Below are 9,217 nucleotides of genomic sequence, written 5' to 3' on the forward strand. Positions count from 1 at the left end.
TGCAACTGAGGCAAACAGCCCGTCCTCCTCACTTAGCACAAGGCAAGTAAGATACTTCTCCCACATCACATTCCAACTCTGAGCTATGGAGGATGTCCTTCAGCAAAAGACACTTGTGCCCCAGCTGCTTGCATGAATCTCACTTTCAGGATAGCAAGTTATACTTAAAATTGCTTAACAGGCAAGATAAAAAAAGCATATAAATATTTGTAGCTTGTCAAAACGTGCAAGATTGAAGGGAAGCCACATAGTAACAAGGTAAGAGTTTTAAGAGTTTTCTTTTTATTTGCAAATTTCCTGTAAGTGAAAGTCCCAAGTAATTTAGGAGGTTCTGTTGTGGTCTATGGAATTACCACTTCTATCCCGAGCTGTTTCTTTCTAAAGCCAGAGGTTTTGACAAAGGGTTTCTGTTCTTTGATTGGGCAATTCTTATAACAGGGCTCGTCACCTTTACTGTGCTCTTCACAGTAAAGGAACACTCTTGTTAACATCACCATATACAGAGAATAAAGAGGTCTAAAAACTGCAGACCTCCTCTGGTTCTGCTGTAGCTGCAGCCATTCGGCCCTGGAGAGCCAAATGCCCATAGTCATTGGTCATTTGCGATGCAAGTCCTCCCAGCTCCTCGGGGTTAGTAACCGACTTAGTCATCTGAAAAAAGAACACAGGCAAGAGAAACAGAAAATTGACAGGCATGAGAATAACTTGTTAATACACCCCAGATTAGAAGCACACCCATCTATTTGGCCACGCTGATAAAATGGGATAATCTGCTTGCCATGGAAAGGACGTGTCCTCCAGCAAGAATTGCAGAGGAAACTCAAGCAAACATGCTTTATTAGAGTCATGGCAACTGGGCAGTTGCTGCAGATATGGAGGAATCCAAGAGCAGCAGTTAGAGCCAATACTTCACTCTTTGACACAGAGGGGCCATTGGCCAGGTACAGTTATTGAAACTGGGAAGGGAAGTGGGGTTTGTGTGTCACAGCCACCTTATTTTGTCAAAGGTGAGCTAATCCCCATCAGCCTCAGCTGAGATGTGGAAGCATGGAAATGGAAAAAATCTGAGGACCAATGCAAAACAAATCTCAGATGAGGGAACACGATGGAGAAGAAATAGGCAGGATGACACAGAATGTCTCAGTACAATGTCAGTATAAGTAACTGAATCTCTCTTTAGAAAATTCCTACCTTTTAACAGAGGTAGTTCTTCTGTCTCAAATGAATGTTGCTCAAAAGCAACAGAGATCCATCCCTGGTACAAAACTAGTTTTAGACAAATTTCTACTGTCATAGATAGCAGAATCATGGACCTGTCTTGACTGCAAGAGCAATTGACTCTGTGAAAAATCCTGTCTGTAGCACCATGGACAGTCACCTCAATTCTCTCAAGAACAAATTAGCAACCTCTGTACTGTTCCAAGGGAAGATACATTATGCATTACTGTGAAACAAGTCAAGAAAAATCTCAATTCAACAGGTGTCATTTTTTTCTTTTTTTAAACCCAGATGAGTCATAGAAATGAAAGAAAAAGACAGTGTGAGATGTTGATCTGCATTCATACATTAAGCATTATAGAGCTCTGAAAACACTGATGTTATTTCACTGGCTACATGAAACAGTAAGTGGGGAAAAGTATTGCAGTCATTGATAAACAAAAGATGGCATTTCAGCCCAGTTAAATGGGCTGATGAAAAAGCATGTGGCTTTCCTTTTATTTCTCCTCAAAAATGAGCCAAATAAAGAGCTTTTGTGCAGAACAGCCACAATACAATCCAGCACTCCTCCTGTAGAGGATCCCTCCATGATCACACCACTAAGATGCAAAAGTTAAATTGACAAGATCATCACTCCTTTTGCTCCATTACCCCAAAAGAGACAAGGTTATTGAAAATCTGATGATCAAGGGTATCTCAACATTGCGCAAATAATTCCATGTTCCTTATGTACACAGAATTTGGACCCCGTTAAGGTAATTTCTTACCATTTCCTGTGCTGTAACAGCAATGGCTTTAGAATATTTCACCACAGTGGTCTGATAATCAACAAACGTTCCTTTTGGATCTGGAGGTGTACCTTCATCCAACTGTTAGACAGAGAGAAAAACACAGCATTAGAAAGTCACAATAAACAGCATACTTTACAGGCAATAGTAAAATTGTATTATATCTTCAATTCTATGATCTCCTCTCTCTCAAGATACACAAGTGAAAATAGGGCACCAGGATGTAGAAAGAAGCTCAGCAAATACTTGAGCCCAGGTTATGAGCATGGAAGATGCAGAGAATATACAGTGCAAAGTACCGTTTTTAAGCATGAGGTTTGCTTCTCATGCAAGGGCAAACAATCTGCTCTTCTCAGCTAATAGAGAAAAGAAGGTGCAACAGTTACAAATCAAAATGTTCATGACAGAAGACAAGGTAAGACTTCTTTATGTGGTAAAGTCTTCAGTCTTTAAGTCAGGATAGGAAGACCCAAATATTTGGATTGAACTTATGTATACTTTGCAACTATACATCTTCAGTAGAATGCATTACAAAGTATAGCAGAGTATTTCAGGCTTTGACATCATCTTCTCTGAAAGTAACTTGCTTCAAGGTTGTCTTGCTGTTCATTTAAGAGACTAACATAAAAGATAAGGGGAAAAAAAGGAAGCAAAAACAAGAGGTCACTTGACCTAAGATGATAGTTAAATGCCGGAATATTACTGAACAAACTATTTTGTAGGAATTCTACTGACCAGTACCACGTAGGTTGTAAATGTGAATACCACGGCCCACATCAGTTTTATTTTACAATATGCAGAATCAAATAATCTTCAGGTCTCCTGTGACAACATTTCATGACTGACCACTAAATCAGCACCAGCTTGTCCAAAGCTCTGCAATGTGGATTAGCTTTCAAGCACAAAGTGAGAAAGGGGTCAATTTCTATGCTCACCTTGGTCATGGCCTCTGCAATTGAGTCTACCATACCTCCAACCATGCCAACCTCACTTGCAGCTTCATTTAAAGTGACCATGATGTCATCCACAGCCTCCTTCATCAGCTGTGCAGCCTCAGTGATGGCATCGTGAGTATGAGATGCCTGGAGGACACAGAATGAGAAAACCAAGATAGTCAGAGGATGTTCTCTCTGCAAAACAATCAGCCATTTAACTGGGCTGAAATCAGAAGTGTGAATCAGAAGTGTAAGAAATTAAAACAGTAAAGGCACTGAAATTAACACTTCTGAGTAAAGATGACAAGTAAAACACTGCAGCAAAGCAGACAGAACAAAACTTGTTAACTCCTACAAGGAGCTATGGCACACAACACTTTCAGCCACAGGTGCCACAGTCTTTAAAGACAGCAGCTCTCTGGAAGGCACAAATCGCACCTGAGTTATGAATGATTGTGTAATGCTGCTCTTTCCTGGCAAGGGTCCCCCATCCCATTGGGCCATGCACCAGACAAGCCCTGGTTTTTAACCATTTGCTTTCTCTATGAGAGCCTAGATAGTTGCTGTCATAGCCAGACTTTGTGTCCTCTGAGATGACGCTTTGAGAATACTGGAATCCTGTCTTGGAGAAATGGTTGTTCACTCTCAGGAGACATCAGGAGAGCTGTCTCTGGCACTTTGACTGCAAACATATCCCTTGACTGTACAACAGGCACATGCTGGGTTTTCTGCCATACTTGCCTTCCTCTCTCACCCTCAATGCCACAAAACCACCTTACCTTGGGGTTTCCTCCCCCTTCTTTGGCAGCATACAGTATTTGTAAGGCAGATTCTGCTAGAGTCTTAGTCTGGTCCAACACAGTCATCTGTTGCTGATGATTCAGTGTCTTGGATGCCACACCAACTGCAGCTAAAACAAGGGGTTCGAAGTAACTTGCCAGCTGCGTTACCTAAGAAGGCCAGAACAACCCCAGAAAGCCATTAACCACACTTCCCAGGTGAAACAGAAAACACATTCCCTGTTTACCATTGGAATGTGGGTTAGCTCAAGGAGCACAATGCTTCTGCACTGTACAGGTTGGGTTCGGATCATGTGCCCAGGGATTTTGTCTCGCCTCAGCGTCCGATTCCTTTGCACAGCCACGTGTCTCCTCCTCCAGAAGCACATGGTCGCTTGAGGTTACATGTTCAAGACTGTCACAGGAGCCACATGCTATTCAAGAGCATCCCTGAAAAGCATCTCCTCTGGACAAGGGAGGAACCTCTCAATCTTTGTTGCTTCTGCAGTTTTTACTCTCAAGAATATACAGGATGAGAACTTGCTACATGAGAAACTTCTAAATCTTGCAATAACCGTGGTAAATATGCTTTTGGTATACGCATTCTAACATTTGTTTTTTTGGACAGACATCCTACAAGCATGAGTTTGACTCTACTTACACTCCGTATAACAGAGGAATACATTTACACAAAGCCCTTAAACAAAAATCTCAATAAGAATATCTCTCCTCTGGCCTGTAAAAAGGTTTATTTGGTATTGGCTCAGAGTATTTGAGAATTCAATTTTTTTTTCTCATTACAAATGTGTTCTTCTGCTCTCCCATAGGAAGAGAAACTGCCATAAAATTGGGGTCTTCCCTAACATTCAGCTGTCCAAGATTTCAAGTGCCTTTGTCATGGCAGCACAGTACCTTGTGGCCCAGCTGAGCTGCCTCTCCCCGAGCTGCAGTGGCTATGGGATCGATGAGGTGGCCAATTTCCTGTACAACTGACGTCAGCTGCTCCTGTAAAGCCTAAAAGAAAGAGAAATTGTCGGTTGCTATCACAGCTGTTCTCTTATCCACTTGTACCACACTTGACAATCACCCTCGGACCAGCCAACATCCTCAAAGCTGTTCAAGTGACCCACTATGGCAGAATGCAGACATCCACACTGCTAATTCCTCACATACTTACTCATTTCTTCTCCCTTATCCTCTTTCAACACCAGCAACCCTGAGATGGGCCTGCTCCTCTTAGGTTTATATGACAAACCTGAGGAGAGAGTGCTGACAGCAGCCAACTTAGGTCTGGGTGTCCTTTCTCACTGCAATGTGCTCAAGGGCCCCCTGACACCTCCCAAGCTATTTTTGCCCTGACAAAGATTTAGTATCACTATACCAATCAGAAAACTGTCAGGAGCACTGATTTAAGTGTGAAGAAACATTTTTCAAAGCAGAAAATACAATGCAAGAACAAAAAACTCTGCCACAGATTTTGAAGCAAGTGGGACAAGTACACTGGCAAAGGAAAAATGTCACACCTCTGAAGGACAGAGATGAGAAGTGACCTCATGAATACAATCTGCAGGACAGGAGTAAACATATTAAAAGCATATTAGTGGCCTGGTCAAGACATAAATACTGGTTTTTAATTCAGCCATAAATACTGGCTTTTAATTTTAATTTTTAAATACTAATTTTAATTCATTAATTTTTAAATTTTGGCTGCTAATTCAGAGGCACATGATATCTTGGCAGCCATAAGGATTAAGGTCACTCTCATGGTAGGCAAGAGAAAAAAATTATTTTTGCCCTTTGTTACATTCCTTTACCACTTTATAACTGCCATTTTTTGGTAGCATTTACTTCAGTTCAAAGTGAATACGATAACTTCATTTCAATTAGAATGAAATATAATGTATTTCCTGCACTGGCTTCTTTTGCACAGCTTCATTTGGTCTGACATGTTTCTAGTATGCAGTGTTACAGCCCAAAGAAACCACCCCAATAAACATGTAATTTCAAGAAGCAACAGTATGAAAAGACAAATACCAAGATGAGAATCTCAACATGAGTTGAGACACTGAAGAGGGCAGAGAAGGAAGCTTTCTTAAAGTGAACATATCAACATCAAATTTCACTTATTAAAGGACAAACTAGGCATTGAGAATAAAGAACATTGACATTTATGTCATTGGACTTCTAGTAATAGACCAGCTTCAGAAACAAATTTATTAAGAATCTTCAGAAACTAATCCTGGCTTCCAGATGGCAAGGTACCACAAAAACTCTATCAGTCTGTCCTATCAGATAGGAAGTAAGAGTAATACGTGGGTGGCAGTAAAAAATAACTACTTTCTCCCTTACTACTCCCTGGTGATTTTGGGATCTTTGAAGAAATGATACAATCTTGTCTGTGTATGACTTTGCCTAGAAAGACCTCAGTAAGGACCCTTCTGCTCTCACTGGCAGTGGATTGTGCTGTGACGGAGCAGCAGGGTGTCCAGCACTCTTGTTTGTGCCTGTGCTCTCTGCCTCACCTCCACGGAGATGTCATCCCTGGTGGCCAGGCTCTGGCTCACAGCAGCAAGTGAGGCCTGCTCAATGTCCCTGATGCATCTGTTGATCCCATCGATGGAGAAATCACATTCTCGCTGCCCCGGGGCCTTGTCCCTGCAAGACAGAGACACTCAACTGAGCATGGTGCCAATGAGCAGGGTCTTTCCTGAATGCACACAGGACCACTTAAAAAAAAAAAAAAAGCTATTTCCCACATATTGCATGTTGGTACACGATCTACATGGAGGTAATATTAGCTAGTGTTCATTTTCCACAGCATTCTTTATTACGTTTATTAGAGTGAATTGGGGGTGGAACCAGAGAAGGAGAACAGAATACAAACACAGAACAGCCCTGTGCTGCAGTCGTCAATTATGATTAAACACCCAGTGTAACTGGGGAGATACTGTGCAGCACAGAATAATTTCCATCAGTGAAAAATAATACAGTGCTAATGGCCATATGGCACTTTTCTTTATGAACAGTTGCTCAATTACTACAAAAGACATACCTGATAGAGGTAATAAGACTCTTGATAGAATCTGAGACTGTATGGGAATGCCCTGCTAGTACAGACCATGTAGGAGGGTCTTTGGGATTGATAGCCAGAGAACGGGCAGTTTTGATCAATAAAGATGAGCTCTCCAACATTGTCTTAGCAGAAACCAGAATTGGCTCCTGTGCTTGTGATCCCTGTGGTCAAGAAGGTATAACAACAGAAAGAACATTTGAATTATTATTTGTGTTCATCCACACTTTCTGCTCCTAAAAGTCTACTTAATTAACAGCATTAAAATGGAATTATAATCTCCTCCATTGCACTATTATATTCACAGATAGTCAACACAGAAATAGAACAAAAATAATCAGTCCAACAGCTTCCTCTGAAACATACTTAAGAAACATGTCTCAAGTTAAGAAATGCATTTTCCAGCTGAGAAACAAGAGAAACAATGACTTGTCTAGTTGCAGACTACAGAAATACCATTGAAAATACACTTTGTCACAAAAATTGTTGTCATCAACAGATGTGCCCTTTCCCTAGTCAGACTACTAACTCCAAGTGATGACTGATGACTCTTGACTGGGTTATCATCTGTGTATCTATTTTATTGCCAATAAGCTGATAAACTCAGGTACCACAGACCTGGAGGGCACATTTAGATTTCAGTTACTGCCCCACAGCTGTAAGACTGAAACAGCTACTGCATCATCTGATACTGCCATCTGGATCAGAGCCTGACAAAAGCAGGAAGCAGCCTTGGAGGGTCAGTAACAACACATGACCTGTCTCTACTCCAAAGCTTTTACAGAGCTTGAGGGGTTTGCTTTTTTATTTCTTTTCCATGAGAAAAAACTCCAAACCCAAGGAATCCTTTATTAGTCTCTTCACATTCTACTCTGCTGTAGTTACATAGTTTGAGGATGGAGAACTTGTGGGCAAAAATGAAAAAACCCAGCAACATCCCTTTGATTCTTTTCAGAACTAACTAGGTTCCATTTGTTAAAACTGCTCTTGAGGGAAAACAAAGGAGATATTTACTATTGTATTGCATGGAAGGATCCTGCTACTAAAACATGCAAATCACCTGTGCTGTATGGCTTTGCTAACAGCAGACTTGCAGCACTTACTGTAGCCAAAGTGTGCATTCTACTGGTTGAAAAGTCAAGCTCAGAGGTTAAACACGAGACAGCAGAATGCCCTGTGAACACCCAGAAACCCAAGGAAATACTGTGGGGTCTTTACACTCACTCTCTCCCAACATGTGATTAATTCAACATGTTCAACTTTTGGAGGATGGAAATGCAGTATCCTGCCTTACCTCAGTGCTGATCTGTGCTGGGATGCTGACAAATTCCGGGTTTGAAGCAAACGCTGTCAAATTTTCCACAGCCTCTATTAAAGGTGCAGTGGCAATTCTGCACTTGTTGCGGTTCTCCTCAGAGAAATCTCCATCTAGTGCCTGGGAAAGAAATCAGGATTGAGCTCTCTCTGAATGGGTTTCTTTAGCAAAATTGAAGGAAGATGGCTTAAGTCTTCCTAGTTTTAAACCACTGTGTGTTGACGATATTTGAAAGCTCCTTCACAAACAAGATTAATGCAAAGAATGTGATCTTTTAGGAGTGGGTTTCCTTCCTCAGCTGGTTACTGACCCTGAACTTTAAACTGTCGCAGGTTTTCTGTTATTGCACTTGGACAAGTCTCTCAAGTCTCTCTCCAATGAGACTCAAGTCTCTCAAGTGTCCCAGGACCCACACTCCAAAGGGTGGAAGGGGCTAAACTCCCACCTTTTTGTGGTTTGTGAAGGTGGCTGTTTCCTATGAACTGATATTGAAAATTTTTAGTAATTTCTGTTTTCAGCAAACCAGTAATATATCTGGGGAATTTAACACCATTAAAAACCTTCACATTCAGTTGTTTGCAGATTATTCTTACAGTGCAAGCTGATTAAATACATCAATCTCATCATACTGGATGGGCCAGCTGCCTCTCCTAATATTAAAACTGCCAAATTTTTTTCAACTTGAATTCAGCAGTTATGTCATTGAACATGTTTTCCAATTCAGATCTTCAAAAATTTAATTGGTGATTTTTTAAACCATGTATATCCAAGAATGTAAAAAGATATTTCTAACTGTTCTGATTTTGTCTCAACAGGGGGGCAAAAAACCAAACAAGAAAACCCTCTAAATCACATAGGAAGAAGAAAGCACAACTGAGCAGCATTTGTACCTTGATAGTTTTAACCAGGTTAGCAGTGCTGTTTGCAACTTCCTTGGCAGATTGCACAAAGTGTCTCTTGGCAACAGGATTTGCTGTTTTTGATGAAGCAATGCGACAAGCGTTGCACAGAGCAGACGTGTGTTTGGCCACGATGGTGGCAGCTGATAAGACCTGTAAAAACCAGCACAGAACAGGCACAGTGTCAGAGGGGTGGGACAGTAACCACACTGC

At 41.2% G+C, this 9,217-nt stretch overlaps 1 protein-coding gene across 1 annotated transcript in view; it reads right to left on the reverse strand.

Moving 5' to 3' along the window:
- The window catches only part of TLN2 (talin 2), a 138,429-nt gene that overhangs the window by 30,536 nt on the left and 98,676 nt on the right, over positions 1 to 9,217 (reverse strand). Inside the window, exons 37-45 of the mRNA XM_053954916.1 lie at positions 8,996 to 9,157; positions 8,085 to 8,225; positions 6,773 to 6,954; positions 6,243 to 6,375; positions 4,633 to 4,734; positions 3,721 to 3,891; positions 2,942 to 3,088; positions 1,986 to 2,087; positions 532 to 651 (exon numbers count right to left, since the gene is read on the reverse strand). Of these exons, the coding sequence (XP_053810891.1) occupies positions 532 to 651; positions 1,986 to 2,087; positions 2,942 to 3,088; positions 3,721 to 3,891; positions 4,633 to 4,734; positions 6,243 to 6,375; positions 6,773 to 6,954; positions 8,085 to 8,225; positions 8,996 to 9,157 (1,260 nt within the window). The remainder of the gene's footprint in view (positions 1 to 531; positions 652 to 1,985; positions 2,088 to 2,941; positions 3,089 to 3,720; positions 3,892 to 4,632; positions 4,735 to 6,242; positions 6,376 to 6,772; positions 6,955 to 8,084; positions 8,226 to 8,995; positions 9,158 to 9,217) is intronic.

The sequence above is a fragment of the Vidua chalybeata genome, chromosome 13, assembly GCF_026979565.1.
Source record: "Vidua chalybeata isolate OUT-0048 chromosome 13, bVidCha1 merged haplotype, whole genome shotgun sequence".
Lineage (NCBI taxonomy): Eukaryota > Metazoa > Chordata > Aves > Passeriformes > Viduidae > Vidua > Vidua chalybeata.